At 46.4% G+C, this 16,171-nt stretch overlaps 1 protein-coding gene across 1 annotated transcript in view; it reads right to left on the bottom strand.

Annotated features, from left to right (window-relative positions):
* Positions 1-15,842, bottom strand: part of LOC144124241 (papilin-like) — a 35,896-nt gene extending 20,054 nt beyond the window's left edge. Inside the window, exons 1-9 of the mRNA XM_077656884.1 lie at positions 15,663-15,842; positions 13,375-13,489; positions 11,885-12,153; positions 9,949-10,227; positions 7,048-7,154; positions 5,402-5,460; positions 4,621-4,895; positions 3,419-3,697; positions 1,926-2,025 (exon numbers count right to left, since the gene is read on the bottom strand). Coding sequence (XP_077513010.1) covers positions 1,926-2,025; positions 3,419-3,697; positions 4,621-4,895; positions 5,402-5,460; positions 7,048-7,154; positions 9,949-10,227; positions 11,885-12,153; positions 13,375-13,489; positions 15,663-15,769 — 1,590 coding nt within the window. The 5' untranslated portion in view covers positions 15,770-15,842. The remainder of the gene's footprint in view (positions 1-1,925; positions 2,026-3,418; positions 3,698-4,620; positions 4,896-5,401; positions 5,461-7,047; positions 7,155-9,948; positions 10,228-11,884; positions 12,154-13,374; positions 13,490-15,662) is intronic.
* Between the last annotated feature and the right edge of the window lie 329 nt (positions 15,843-16,171).

The raw sequence follows: 16,171 nt of genomic DNA, 5'->3' as shown, positions 1-16,171 counted from the left end.
ATTGTCTCTCGGCGAAAGCACGGTAACAAAAACTATAATAAATCTGATCCGCCTCACAGTAATGCGATATCTTTAGTACATAGACTAGCGTCCATTTCTGTTTCCAAGCCAAAGCTGTTATGGCACAATGATTTACGCCTTGTCGACGAAAGTTTTAGCCGACCCTGGTTGCCGCTCCATCCAAGAAATTCAAGAAGCTGTGGCGCCCTCTAGTTACAAAAGATAAACACGCATGGTCGACAATGCGAAGGGATCGTTGCTTTCCATCGACTGGCGCACTGGAGAGTGTGTAGGCTACAATAAAACAGGACGAACACTCCTCGAAAAAAAAAAAACACTGTGCGCTTAAAAAAATACGCAATATTTTACCGAGATGGGGTCAAATGCTGGACAACTATGATAACAGCGGGTTTCGCAGCAAGATGGCTTTTTATGAGATTTTCATTGCCACATTAAAATTATAAAACATTGCTTTTATATTGTGGTGCTCATCTCTTACAATTTGAGGCTCGATCTTTTCATTTACGCTATAATCTCACGACACATTTTGGTCACCGTTCGGTCCATTTGAACTCTAAATCTGCACAAGGTAAGAAAACTCCTCGCCCCCAAATTTCGAGAACTTTTGGTATCAAAAGTTCTCGTAAGGGCTCTACATCAATCTGAAAAGCAAACCCCAATGCCTGAATACTTTTGGCAAAAATGTTCCTTCTTGGTCTAACCTAACTGGCGAGGAGCCTTCTTTTTCCAAGTGAAGCTTGCCGATGTATCGAAAGACTGAATGATTTGATATGAGTCTTGTTGCGACAATACTGCTGAAAAATTACGTTTACATACTGTCGCGAAGTTCGAGAACTGCAAAAAAAAAAGGTAATTTGCATGATACTGTTCTCGTGCAGCAACAGAGTACGCGGTTTCAATGCACCTAACTTTTGAAAATCAGCCGAGGATCCTGTTGCTTCCGCGGTAGAAACAGGCCCGCTTTTGGGCTCAGCTGAGCGCACCCTAGATCTTCCTGAATTTATGAACAGTTGCGAAATCTAGACACCCCAGCTACCCTCACCTGGGGGCTGTTTATGTAATCTTCGCATTTTATGTGCGCTCGATGAATGCAACGTGACTTTTCATGAACCGTAGACTGAGGCCGCGTTATAGCTCCAAAAGCAACCAGGGGAGCAATATTCCTGAGGGTTTTTAATACTTTTCCATGGTATACGTATCTAGATCCCACACGCGTCAAGATGGCTTCAAGGCAGCACAATAGTTCTTATTAATCCACTGTACTAGTGTAGTTTTTGTCTGCAATAATGCGTCACTTCAAACGGCACAAATTTTATTCTACAGCACCTCGTGTATGCGGCGCTCGTTCGTCAACTGGCCTCTATCTTTTATTTATTTATTTATTTATTTATTTATTTATTTATTTATTTATTTATTTATTTATTTATTTATTTATTTATTTATTTATTTATTTATTTATTTATTTATTTATTTATTTATTTATTTATTTATTTTTACCTTCAGGGCCTGTACAGGCATTACAGAGGTGACTGAGCAGAAAACAATGGTAGAAAAAGAACGGGTTCATAAAAGATGAATCCTGTATACACAATGTTATCTAAGACAATAAATGCATTAGTTCAGGACAAAGCTGTAAGAGTTTATAAAACTAAGTAAAGCTTTAAGAAAGTTATTGATTTCAGTAATAGATACGATTACAATACGTTTAGATACCTGGAATTCTGACCGCAAGAGCATACAACTAAATATTGCAACCTTTGCATGCGTAAAATCTGTGCGCAGAACAGCCTATTAACGTCGTTTGTGAGCACCGGATACCTTAATTGGCTCACTTGCAATGTGGTGTTCCCCTCTGCATAGCGAAGCTTGCACGAAATAATCAGTGCAATGACGTTTGTGCTTACCATCTCCTTTTTCTTCTCCGGCGAGGTTGTTGTTTTGATTGTTGGTTTTGGGCTGTACCCTCGGTCACAAGTAGCTCTGCATGCTTCTTCGGTGTCGAACCTGCATTCCGACGGCGTTCTTTTAACGGAAGCTTGAGGCCACAAAAGTCTGTAGTAAGGTCTTCCGAAACGAATTTTTTCGATACCAAGTTAATGTTTATTCCTACATGTAGTTTTCATGGTAGCCTATTCAAATTACCAATATAATGTATCAGGGCTAAGTGGAAATTAAGCAGACGCCCAGACACCCGGGCAACAAAGAAATTCTGGTAGCCTAGGGTTTGGAAAGGGAAGTGAAATCATTCATTCAAAAGCAGCCACAGCTATCGGTGCCCTTCCCGTTACCTGGACATCCGTAGCACAATCCATTTTGCGTGGTTATCAATTATACCGGCGTGCTAAGCACATCTGCCGCATGGAGTGCCCTGTACTTCGTATAAAGCATTTTTTTAGTGAAACTGTCAAAGTGAATTTAGTGAATTCTAAGTGAATTTCGTCGACATATTCTGAGCTTTTTGCTGGTAATACAATCACTGCTTATTTGTGGCGTATCTCTGAATAAAGAAGACGCGGGTTCGATCCTGGTCGGGGCGAGGTCGCATTTCGATGGGGGCTAAATACTAGAGGCCCGTGTACTATGCGATGTCAGTGGACGTTAAGGAACACCAGGTAGTCGAAGTTATCCAGAGCCGTCCACTGCGATGTCCCTCAAAGCCCGATTCGCTTTGGGAAGCAGAACCCTATAAAGCTTCTACGTGGAGCGTGTAAATGGAGAATTGAGTCATAATAAGTTTCCCAGAGAGTTTAAAGTGATGGTTTAGGTTTATGCTTGTTTCAAACAAGTCCCAAAGAAACCCAGGCTATGATGGACGTCATACTCAAGGGCTCCAGAAATTTCGAGCACCGGGGGTTTTTGTAATGTGCACTGACTTTGAACAGTTCAAAGGCGTCTAGCATTTCGACTCCATCAAAATGCTACCACCATGGCCAGGATCGAACCTGCGTCTTTCGGGTCAGCAGCGGAGCGCCATAACCACTGAGCCACCGCGGCGGCCGATTGAAGTAATGGGCTAGTAAAAATTCAGTGAGCGAACCACCGATCAGTGGCCGAGTCACTTAATAAAAAAGATATTGAATGATGAATGAAACGAATCGAAAAACATGTGCTTAGAGTGTGTTTAGAGTTAAAGTCTCAGTTTTAATCGCCCTCTATGACGGCAATTGGTCATTTCTCAGATGAAATCCGGCCATCTGTGTAAATTTTTTTATGTTTTGTTTGAAGTCGCTTGATAATGTGAAAACATATTGGAACTTCACTATTGCTAGAAACACGGCAGTCGGATGGCCCGCTGTCTTGTCACGGGCTGATTTTCCCGTCGACATTTAAAACATTACCGAAAAAAAAAGATTTTGGGTCACGCACAGCGCTCTGCGTAATCTCGGCGTCAGCTCACCTTCGCTTTTCTTCCAGGCACCGGTGTTCCCTGATAGTGTTGATGTCAGCCTTGTGGCATCGCCAGATACCACCTGAGGAGTTGAATGCGAAGTAGGGATTCTCCATAGCCGAAGCAGGGCACGGTACGCCGAACGACGGGGCGCGGCATCCGGCTGGTTTCGCAGAGCCCCTCCAGGCGCAATTTTGCATGCATTCGTCCTGGGACCTGAAATAATTCACTCCGTTCGAGGTTGCGGGGCACTTCCCGTCCACGTATGGCCACTCCTTGCACGTTCGCCTGGAAAGCATAGAAGAGCGGCAAGCCATGTTAAAGCATATTGAACTTCTATTTCCTCTCGAAAGCGATCACTGCCAAAGCGTGTTCTCAAAGTTTACTGAAACTTAAAAAAAAAACACAGAACAAGGCGTTCCTTACATATCATTGAACTAGCCATGACGTTGTCTAAAAAAACAGTTTGTTTATTTATTTGCTTGATTGATTGATTGATTGATTGATTGATTGATTGATTGATTGATTGAGTGATTGATTGATTGATTGATTGATGTTTTATTGATTGTTCTGAGAAAGATTAAGCCAATTGGCTGTTTTCGCTGTCCGCTGAGTCAGTAGGGTTATTTTACTCGTTTATGACCCGTAGTTACTAGCCATATCTCCTGCAATAAGGAGTGACCTACATTTATCTAAACAAATAATTAATCATAGAGTGAATATCCACTCTCATTGCTCCCGAACTTTCCTTTTCCGACTAATGAAATCAATTTGAAGCATGTAGATGATACCCGCCAAGCAAATATATCTAGATTCGCGCACTTAGGTAGTATTACTAAGTGGTTTTTCTTAAAAATAATAAGAAGAAAGGAAGGAATGATTTTGCTAGCCCCAGCATCTGCCGTCGATAGTGAAGCACCTGAGCTGGGGCAGCGGAAATAAAGGATAGAAGGCAGAATGGGGAAATGAAATGAAAGAGGTGAAGGGACTCGAAGGATGGATCGGGGAGGGGGGTGGGGGGAGAATAATGTACACAAAAACTAGTTACAAAATAATCACTTGAGAAGAATATGCGCGAAGCTCAAAAGTAGGAACTGGCAACGGCAAATCAACACTGAGCAGCGATAACATGAGCACGCACATACGAACACAGCCTTTCTGTCTTTCTGATATTGCGAGAGAAAAAAAATCAAAATCCTTTTCCAGCTTACAGCATGGAGTCGTAGAACCACCATGTGATGGTTAAGTGCGAGCTTTCGCAGGGAACCAGGTGGCGCTCGTCGTCGCACATCGGTCCCTTGTCCTTTTCGGCCGGCGTCACACACGCCCTGCGGCAGGCATCCTCGGTGCGGAACCGGTTTGGACCGGTGTAGCACACGTAGTGCTCTTTCTCCCGTGTCGAGAAGCACTTGTGCTGGTGGCCGTCGTAGTAGTAGCCGACGTTGCTCTTTTCGCAGAACTTGAAGTAGCTCTTCACCCGGTGACACTGTGGTGAAAAGTCGCGCAAAGGAAACGTTCAAGCGCGTGGTACAGTGACGTAACTGGAGTTTTACTGCTTGCTGAGCATGGCAGTACCACCTCATTTAAATCTACACTGCTGACCTATTGATGGCGGTCTGTGTCGACAGATTAACACGTTAATGTAGCAGTAAGGCTTCTTTAACTGAAAATGCAGGTTTAATAAGATAGGATAGTCCAGAATGTGAAATATAGATGTTGCCATCATCGGGTTTTTCAGCGGGCAAACTGCGGTAGCGTCTAGATAGTCTTAGCCGGCTATCCGTTGTGGAAAACGTATTTCCCTCTCGATCTCGAGGCGTCCGAGCATCATCACCATCATGCGTCGGAACAGCGCCGGCAGGGCGAGGAGGTAAGCTCCCTCAGGCAAGCGGAAGGAGCGATGGCAGCGCCACCTCAAAAGTTAAGGGGAACTCCACGGAACCGATTAGTTCTTCGGGATCCGGCCAGCGTCGCGCGCGCTTCCCGCCGCACGTTTCCGTCACCTTCTCTGGCAGGCGCACTGGAAGATCCCGCGCCCTGCCGCTGGACTTCTGGTTCCAGGCAGCGCAGCAAGCGCAGCAAAAGTGCGCTTTTATCAGCTCCCCCTGCAAATGCCCTGGAATGGCTATGGCCCGAGGATGCGGCGCGCACGGTAAGACCCGTCGGATAACGTTCGCCGCCGATAACGCCGAATTCGCGCCCCTGCCCCAGCAGTTAAGTATGAAGTCCTTTTAGCTTTTAACTTCAGAGGAATGCTTAGTTTACGTTTTGTAGCTTCCTGGCCCATTCCGTGAATTATTTGCAAGTGTAATAAACAGCATACATAAACCCCTACGCAGTTAGCGACCAGAGACGCTGTATCGGCGCAATGACAATGCGGGGCGCAGAGGCCCCCAGAATTCCACACCCTGAGGCGAAGCTACATCACCGTTACCTTTGACATCACCAATTTAAATCTTGTGGCGGAAAAATAACTGTTTCATTGATAAATTCAAATGTCTCAACATTAAATACCTCTTTTGCTGCCAAACATCCACATAGCCGCAGAGACCATAGTATCGATTGTTACAGGACAAAAATTGGACGAGGTGTTTTTTTGAATTCGGGGTTTGCACTACATTTAACAGGATTTCAAAATACATACTTGCCAACAGCGTTGCAAAAAAAGCGTAAAATGAGAGGTGTTGTTGCTGTAAAGAAAGGAAAGTATAATACTACGGCGGAAGCGCAAAGGGACTCTGGACGAAGCAAGTGGAGGTTCCCCCTGTTTCAGAATAGCAGTTAATTGCAGCTTCAATGAAGCACTTTGCTACAACTGAAGCATTCTGCAACCTTAGCTGCTCCTGCTGAAAAATCAGACACACTTTGTGCGCACTATTAAGTTACCTTACTCACTAACAACCGTCATAATAGTTTTAGAATCAAAACATCCTGGTTACTGCTTCAGTATCTGCAATTCCTTCTCTGGCACGTGTAACAACACAAACTCCCGTCTACGGCCTCGCCAGCACTCGGAAAACGGCTGCAGAAGGTGGTCGATATATTCGAACAGCATTTAACGCATTGCGGTCCACAGTTTCTCTACGAGTCAATGACAGTTTTGTGCGACATGCTGAGAAGCACTAATACCGTCAACTGCGACACCTTGGAGCGCGAAATCACACTGCGCTCCGTTCTCTGCCAAAACTGGTTTAATGGTAAGCGCTCAGACCCGCTGAGCATTCGTTGTCCGGCCTGTCACTTTTTATAAGGCAGTTAACCGGGCCGACTAAGGTCATTTTGAGCGATATCGTGCGCGAGAAAGTGAACAATACCAAAAGCACGCCGTATGCTGTGCGTAAGAAGCCCTCCTTTGGAGCGGTTATTTAAGCTGATGTGAGCCAATGACGAAACAAAGAGAGCCTAGATACGAAGCGTGGTTGCACAAAATATAGGGTGTGGTGGAGGCGAGGGTACAAATGAGCATGCGGATAAATATCGCCACTTCTTTCTATCATAAAACCTGAGTGAAGAACAGCGCACGAATTACGTCATGGCAAATTCAGGACACATGTGCTCGCTTGCAGCACTGTTCCCGTCTGTGGGGGCTGTGGTGTCATATCAATGAAATTAGAGAGCGCTCGGAGATAAATACTTACCCTTTCTCGCGGGGGGTGGTTTTCTCGTCGCGATCGTTGTGCTCGTTTTATCTCTAGGAGGCTTCCCTTCTCCGCAAGTGGCTATGCATTCTGATTCGGAGTCGAACCTGCGTTTCGTGGAGTTTTTCTTAAAAGAAGTGCATGCGTATCGAGAAATCGTGGTAAAATAACTCGCAAGCAACAACAAAATTTCAGGCAAAATTACTTTCCGGCTATCCAGTTGGGCGAAGGCAGTCAGTGTCAGAAGGACTCAACATACTCGTCATTATTCATTAGCACCCATTTTTGTCTAAACGAACTCGCCGAAGTACACATTCTTCCCGTGCACAGTTCCGGATGCGAATTCACTCCCCATTGATATTCTTTAAACTAATTATTTTATGTAAATGTTTCAAAGTCTTTTTAGTAGACTGTAGGGGGAAAAAGATGTCTGCGTTTAATGATTTGTTGGACATTGCTTCTCGCATCATCGATTATTATGTCTGCATTCATAAGTATAGCCCCTCCTGCCTGGGACAAATTGTTGGCCTCCAGTATGACTTAATAGCCAAGCGCACCTCGTTCTGCCAGATCATAACGTTCTACGAAAACCAAGTCTCAACACCAGCAATGAGTACATGCCGGGCCACAATCGCAAACACTTCATATTCAATAAATGTTTTTTTTTCTCTCGTAATAGTTCTGCGTTTGCGTCGATGCAGTAATGATTTTATACCGTTGCCGAGGCTGTAAACACCTCGTAGCGAATGCAGGTTCCTTCTTTGTTGCAAGAGCTGCTTTCTCAACTACTTAAATCGCTCCGAATAAATATGCCTAGAGGACAAAAGTCGACCTGCCGGCGCGCTATGAGCATGCTGATGCTTATATGTTGAAATGGCCTTAGCGCCGTGCACTGGGTGAGAGCAGCAAGTCTGGATCAGACAAAAAAAAATAAAGCAGGATGACACATAACACATTTTAAATCGAAAGCTCTACTACACGAGGTAAAATTTCTGATTTAACGTCGGTTAGTCGTCCTGACCTTCAAATCCTAGCAACGTCAAACTAGGACTTCGTCATTCTGCCATAGCTATCATATACAAAGAATGGTATGGTTGTATATCTACTGACCAATTAGCATGACCACTGACCAGCGGTCATGTGACCTTCGATCTCATCCTTTGACCTTGAACTTTGATCTTTCGTTTGATGATGCGTTTAAGTTGAAGCAGCGTTGGCGTGTCTTTCTGACGTCGTAGTTGTCATTTGTGAAACCAAGCAAACCAAACAAAGTAAAGTCAAGCATAAACAGAGCTTTCGCTCGTTTAACTAGGTTCACCTCATGCTTAAACCATGCTTAACTTTTTTCTCGTGGGTCGGTTGGCTGTTCGTGTTCCTTGTGTAAGGCGGTCGCGTCAGCAGTGACGAGGCACCGTTATTTTCTTCCCGGCGCATTGATGCCATCGTTCGAGACACACGCAGTCTTGTCGTCTTGAGCCATTGTCAGTTTCATGAAAAGAGGTGGCAGCTGGAGATTGAGTCCTTGCAACATGACGCGTCGAATAGTCTCTTGTGGCCTTCCATCCAGAACAGCTAGTATGTAGCACTGACGACTATTTGACGGGCAGCTACTTGGTGCCACTGGCTATAACTTCGGTTTAGGTTCAAGCCTCGGATTTCAAGGTTCTCTAGATTCATAGACCGCTGGAGTGTTCATACCGCTCCTGACAGAGTGGTAAGATGTATGGTATGACAAAACTTGGCAGTGGCTTAGCTTGGCTACGCCAGGATATACGTAGCAACAAGTACGTTTCCCTGGCTCAGCTTCTCTTTCGGAAACTCGCGTGGTGTCATCAGTCATACGACTAGCCTTCACATCCTCTTCTGCTAGTTCCCGTTGACTGACGCCTTCCATAAGCTCTATATAGGCGGCTATGCGCGGTCTATTACGCTCAGCAGCCTGGCATCTTCGTTTGGCAAGCCGTTCCTCTGTTCGGGAGTCTCCGCTGCTCTCTTCACTTTCATACGCTCATACTCTCTTTGTTGTGTAGCCAAGTGTCAGGCGACAACCTCAGGATCGGAATAGTTAATCTTTTTTTGTCTATACCACCGTTTAGCAGCGCCCGGACTCTCCTTCTTTGCTTGCATGTCAAAAGTTATGTTGGAGGCGCCTATTACATCTCCGCCTTTTATACGCAATGTTGCGCATGCGACGTGCGGTTCGGGAGATAAGAGTGGCGTGCGGCGAGGCGGCGACGAAGAACGCGGCACACCTGTGGTGTCTGTCTTGTTACCATGTTATCGACGCATGCGCACAACTGCTCATCCGCGTGACGTCACGCTCGGCTTCGACGGTGGACCAGGCGCGCGCCCTCGACGGCGGCGAAGCGCACGCCGCACCTTTCTCCTCTCCCGTTGCCATCGGCGCATGCGCACAACTTTCCTCTCCCATGTACCGCGAAATGCTCGGCTGGTAGCCCAGTGTAGCACTCGCATGGCAAATTGCGGAATGCGACCTGGTTAAGTCGGGTTTGAAGCCTCTCAGAGCGGGTGTACTTCCATGGAATAAAGAAAAAAAGACAGTGGTGCAGCTGCTAAGCGATGTGCCACTTCCCTGCGATGACAGCTGCTGTGGGACTTGTGACACTTAAGTTTCTCTTGCCGGGAAATCTCTCGCGGCCAATCTTTAATTACGCTGCCACAAGTGCTCACAATCCGGTGGGCAGTTGTGAAGAAATAAGGTCACGTGATCTAGCTGGATCACCTGCCATCTACAACGCAGTGGACATATAGAGGGACCGCAGAAGCTGATATACAATGGCTTTTCGGCTGAATGGAAGCCTTAGTGCTAGCGCACTAAAAAAAAACACACGCAACAGCGAGTTCATCAACTCGCAGACAGCGGTCTCGGCGAGAGCTCACCTTCGCTTTTCTTCGAGGCACCGGTGTTCTCTGATTGTGTTGATGTCAGCCTTGTGGCACCGCCAGATGCCACCTGTGTGGTTGAACGCAAAGTACGGTTCGACCATGACCGTGACGGGGCAGGGGATGCCGGAGGACGGGGCATAGCAGCCGATCGGTTTCGCAGAACCACTTCGTGCGCAGTGCTGCTCGCAGTCGCCGTAGGTCGAGAAATATTGCACGTCGTCCCTGATGTCGGGACATTTGCCGTCCTTGTACGACCACTCCTGGCACGCTTTACTGCAATGCCAAGAGCGGAGGGTCATTTCAAGGCTAATGTAATTTGTATACCGACCAGGTATATTGCGAGCGTTCAAAAAGTGTGTTTTAATTGACATTGAAGAAAACTTCATTTCATCTCCTTTCTTAGCAAAATTCGACTCTGTAGTTGTGTGTGCCTATTCTGAAGTTGTGCTGCAGGAGAAGAGGCATTTAATACTGGGAAAGTGAATTTTCAAATGGGTTATTTCTTCAGCGATGACCTTTACTGTAGAGGAAACCCAACCTGAGGGGGAGAGGGGGGGGGGGGACATATAAACGCCGACTTAAGAGTATGACGCGATAGCATTGGAGATTCCTTCAGCTACTCGGGATCGTACGACCTCACAGGGGTCCTTCTGCGGACCTCTTTGGGCCTTATAGACTCGACAATTCTGAAAAAAAAAAAGTAATTCTTTAAATTCAAAAATCGGAACCTGTCCTGACACCACTACTAGCGCAGTGCTGCAGCGCTTAAGCGATGTGTCACTGCCCTGGCAGGTGGCTGTATTGAACAAAGCCACCGGTGCGTATACCGGGGCGCTGGTTTCTTTTCCGCAGCTCCCACGTGTCTCATGCGCAGTTGCAAGGCGGGCAGATGGCAAGAGCATTTAATTTGGCTGAATTAATTTCACTGCCACCCACTTTTCTCGACATGTCAACGCCACCGCCGGCTTCTCCGCTGAAAGGGACCCTTAACGGTTTTAAATTAAAAGAAAAGTTCTGTTTTTTTGGTTTTTTTGGGGGGGAGGGGGAAAGGAAATGGCGCAGTATCTGTCTCAGATACCGTTGGACACCTGAACCGCGCCGTAAGGGAAGGGATAAAGGAGGGAGTGAAAGAAGAAAGGAAGAAGAGGTGCCGTAGTGGAGGGCTCCAGAATAATTTCGACCACCTGGGGATCTTTAACGTGCACTGACATCGCACACCACACGGGCGCCTTAGCGTTTTTCCTCCATAAAAACGCAGCCGCCGCGGTCGGGTTCGAACCCGGGAACTCCGGATCAGTTGTCGAGCGCCCTAACCACTGAGCCACCGCGGCGGACTAAAAGAAAAGTGAAAAAACGGTTTTCGGTGAAGTGTTGGGCACCTCAACAACGTCGCGAAGGGATGAAGTAGATATTCAAAGGAGCGAGAGAGACAGCGGTCATCGTGGAAGGCTCTAGAATAATTTCGACCCCCCTCCCCCTCGGAGCGTCATACCCTTAACGCTGCGTTTAAATGTCCCCTCCGCTCTCCCTCCCCCCCCCCCCCCAAGTTCTTTTTTTTTTCTCCGCTGCGTTTCAGGTGCAGTATACGCGCACATTCGCGTTTCACCTCCATCGGAACACGGACGGTGCTGCCTGGATTGAACCAGCGTCCTGATGCTCAGCTCCCAGGCTCTTCAGATTACCAGCGGGCCATAGCGGAGAAAGCGCTCTTTTTCACTAGGCCTTAGTACTGGCCCTGAATAAGGGTTTTTCCTTCTCCCCCTCCTATAAGAACTGAGCCAGCGCAGCGGTCAGCGAGTGCATTCGCGTTTCATTTGTTGCTGATAGTACAAGACCGATGTAGTCAGAGAATGGCAATAGCATAAGCGTTCGAAATAGGAGCGAAGCCTATTTCTGTCCCTATTAAAAAAAAAACACTGTTCCCGTTTACCTCGCGAAGCTGTAGAACCACCACGTGGTTTTCAGGTGCCTGCTTTCACACGGAACCAAGTCCCGTCCGTGCGGGCACCTCTCGTCCATCCTGTCGCCCCTGACGCACGCCTTGAGGCACATCTCCTCGGTGGCGAACCGGTTGGGGCCGTGGTAGCACACGTAGTGCTCCTGGTCTCGCGTCGACATGCACTTCAGTCTGTGGCCGTCGTGGTAGTAGCCCGGGTTGCTCTTTTCGCAGAACCGGAAGTAGCTCTTCACCCGGTGACACTGCAGCGGAGATCGAACCACGTGCCCGTTCAAACATCGCAGAACAATGCCGCAATTGACGATTCACAGCCCCCTAGCATTAACGCTCGAAACGGAGCGTGACTCGCCTTACGCGAATGCAACCGGGCTGCACTGTGCGTCGCTTTAACAAACATTCGACGAACAATGCTTTCAGCACAGGAATAGTTATAATCATCTATGAGCAACGAGAAGGTAAAAGCAAAGCAAACTGACTTGTCGCTTGGATCAAAGCGGCCATCGAGTACAACTTCTCTGAAGCAGCTTGCTACAAACGAAGGACTGTGGGATTTTGGCAGCTCCTCTAAAAGAATCATAGCAGCTTCGCCTGTGCTGCAGCGCCGTTCCTTTTGCATGACGAGTTGGTCAACGACTCTTAGGATGCTTTTGTACCTTAGCTTGTTTTGCCTTAGCAATTCCTCATGCTTGAAACACTGCATAATGCCCACACTGGAGCTGAGTCTATGTTCCGATTGAAAGTGCTGGTCACTACATTTCAGTTTGTGTTTTTTGGTCATTGTGTTTCATATACTCTACCGCCTTGATCATTTTGGATTCTGCTCTAGTTCTTGCCCGCATACCTTGAGCAGTGCTCTGAGCATTTTGTTTTCAGCGATAATTGTTCCAAATGAGACTGTGCTGAGTTGACTGGAAAAATAAGGCGAACCAAAGGCCTGTATACACGCAGTTTTTTTTGTGGCCTGTGGCTTTTAATCACGCAGTTCACCCGAGCAGCCAGTGTTTCTATTTAGGAAAGTAGTGTGGTGCAGTGATATTATGTAGAAAGTTCCCGCGCGACGCGTGGCAGTACAAAAAGGAAGCAGCAGCATGCAAGCAAACATCTCCACTTTCTGCTTGCTTAGAACCGCCGAGTGAAGAGGAGTAGTAGGTGGCGTTGTTGGCCGAGTAAGGGATAAATAATATAGCAGTGATCACCAGGACTTGTACCAAGCCCGTTCTTTCTGTCCAGTGATCTTCTACTCTTCAGGCGATCACTAAACCGAAAGAAAGAGACTGGAGCTGGTCCTGGTCAACTTCGTATGGCGGTCGTCTAAAATCATACCTCTCTCAATTGCTGAAGAATAACTGCGCATGAAGTAGGATGACATAAATTAAGAATACGTGGGCCCAGCTGCAGCTGGTTTCTCATCTTCGTTAAATGTGCGTTTGAAAGGAAAGTCAGGAGCGTCATTGGGGGCTTACCATATCTGATGGCTCCGGTTTTTTCGTCGTTGTCGTCGTAGTCGTTGTGGCCTCTGTTTGTTCGTCAGCCTGTCCGTGTCCACAGGTGGCTATGCAATCTTCTACAGTGTTGAACCTGCGTTTAGAGAGATCTGTTACAAACCAGGAAGAGTAGAAGTCACGTTCAACGATGATATGCAAGTATCTCCACTCGCGCGCGCGCGTGTGTGCGTCTGTGTGTGTGTGTGGGGTGGGGGAGGGGGCGCTGGAACTGTGTGAATGCAGCTTTGATAGCATATAATTTATTTCAAAGTGAAAAAGCGAACGCGATACGTGGCCGAATTGCGGTACTGGTAGGCTGAACAAGTTTCAGCCCGTTGGTGTCCCCCTCACGCCGTTTTCTTTTTTATATGTATCGAAGTCAAATATCTTGAATAGTATGTTCCGTTATTCAGTATCATGTCTGTGGTTCGATTGTGGTCGAAGTCGCTACCTCTACACCTGTACAGGGTAATCATCGCACCTGTGGTACAGGTGCTTTTTCCCATTTCGCATTCATAGAGCGATGGCGGCTTCGACCAGATCGAACCTGGGACTTGATGCTGAGAAATGGTACATTATACTTTCAAATATGACTTTCACATATGACTTTCATATGACTTTCACATATTTTCGTGTGCGAAGCACAATGGGCTAGGAATATTGAAATGTCTACGCAAATGCATATGTGTAAAGATCACTAAATCTGAGTCAACATAATGATGAGGCGCTTATTGCATAGTAACTCGTTCTGAAGTTTGAAATTTTTGTCTGTGAAGTACTTTTGCACATATTTCTCTAGAATTTCACTGGTAGGTCTGAAGCAAGAGCCTGGCGGAAAATGCATGCAGAAGTGCTTGTGGACATTGGGAGTGTTAAGTTCATTTCAAGTTTTCTTTTATAGCCAGGCGCAGAAAATTCAGAGAAATGCTTTTAATTTACGTGACTACCCCTTCACGCCCTCTAGGGCGGAAAGTCTAAAATTACTGACACAATTGTTAATGTTTGGTAATCTCCTTTGCATTTCTATAGACCATACAACTAGTTGATGCTCTTGAACAACCAAGTTCCCCATTAAGATAGGGATGCTTTACAGAGATTAGTGCTGTGTTTTCACACAAGGCAACAAACCTGTATATCGACGCTTTCGTTCACATTCCGTTTTAATTTCCTCGTTCTTTCCGATGCGTCGATTCATGTTCTGATTTAGAAAAAACACTTTTCGAAGTTCATATTTCATTCAGGCCTCAAAAAATTCAACGTTAATTTTCCTACAGAAACCACTAACGCTTAATTTTTTATAAAGATCTGCAAAATTTTGCACAACGTGTTACAATATTTGAAAATGTTAACTTCCGCTTGCCATTATTTGTCGAGGAAACACTCAAGACAACGTGGAATCGCTTTTTTTTCCTCGAATATACATATGACGTCAGAAATCCAGAATTTATATGTTATTCGTTACCAATCCTATCGGCATGAAAATGGCGGAGAACATGTTCCTAGCTGACTAGTTTGGGAAATATGCTTTTTGCGATAGTTTGCTAAAATCACCTGAAAAAAAAATGATTCCGAGCTCTAGCGGACATGCTGCGAGTTCACTTCGTACATAACTACGGACATAGCGCTTAAAATGGTTTATTGAAAAATAAGTATTTATGCCCTCACATTCTAACCATCGATTTCGTCACAATAGCGTATATGGGTATACAACATGGTCCCCTTCAACACATTTGCAGCTATCATCGGGCATGATTTTACTCTCTTCTTGACACCCCTTTGTCTGGCAGTAAAATCTATCCATCATTTACCAAGATACGGCTGTTATTTGGATAGGCCTGATACTTACTGACTACCCGTGAACCTAAGAACCGGAAGCGTCGCTGCAAAAAGAGGGCGCTGACCGCTGTCGCGTGCATTCCATTCCACGTCGTCATAGCCGACGCTATGGAAAAAAATGGGCAGTGGCTTAGCTCGGCTACGCCAGGATATACATAGCGAAAGCTAAGGCATAGCTTGTATAGCCTTGGTTAATTTTGATTGAAAGTCCAGGTTAGTCTGGTTGTCTGGCTAGTTGTTGTCAAGTTGTTCGTCACGCGGTTGGTCACGTGACCAGTCACGTGGTTGGTCACGTGGTGCGGTGCCACCACGGTGATTCAAGGAATGCGAGCACGGCGAAACTGCGGGTTCGTGGCCAATGTAGCTATCGCTACAAAAAAAAAAAGCTTCGCCTAAGCACGCGGCAGTCTTCAACGTACGCGCGAACTTACCTCCGCTTTTCTTCAATGCATCGGTGCTCCCTGATCGTGGCAATATCGGGCTTGTGGCACCGCCACGTCCCGTCCGAATACTCGAATGCGAAGTACGGTTCACTCATTGCAGAAACAGGGCACGGGACTCCGTAGGACGGGGCGTAGCATCCAGGCGGCTTCACAGAACCGCTCCGGACGCAGTTTTGCACGCAGTCAAGTTCAGTCGCAAAATAATTGACCCCGTTCCTTACGCGAGGGCATTTTCCGTCCTCATATGGCCACTCCCTGCACGATTGACTAGAAAGCAGAGGGTGTGGAGACATGTTAATGGATGTCGAGCTTGCATTTCTTCGCTCTCTATATCGAGGACTGTGAAAATGTCATCTCTCACTAAGTACTTCTGGTTTCGAATTTTCGTGCAGTGGCGAAAATTGGCTATCCTCTATATGCCGCTAACTATAGGCGCTGGCCTTGCGTGAAGAAAACATATATCTGAGTTTTTGCATAGCAGTCCCAAAGCCTTCAGG

Source organism: Amblyomma americanum, chromosome 3 (assembly GCF_052857255.1).
Source record: "Amblyomma americanum isolate KBUSLIRL-KWMA chromosome 3, ASM5285725v1, whole genome shotgun sequence".
NCBI classification, from domain to species: domain Eukaryota; kingdom Metazoa; phylum Arthropoda; class Arachnida; order Ixodida; family Ixodidae; genus Amblyomma; species Amblyomma americanum.
Note: the sequence above shows the minus strand (reverse complement) of the source record. Positions and strands in the feature narration are given on the sequence as shown.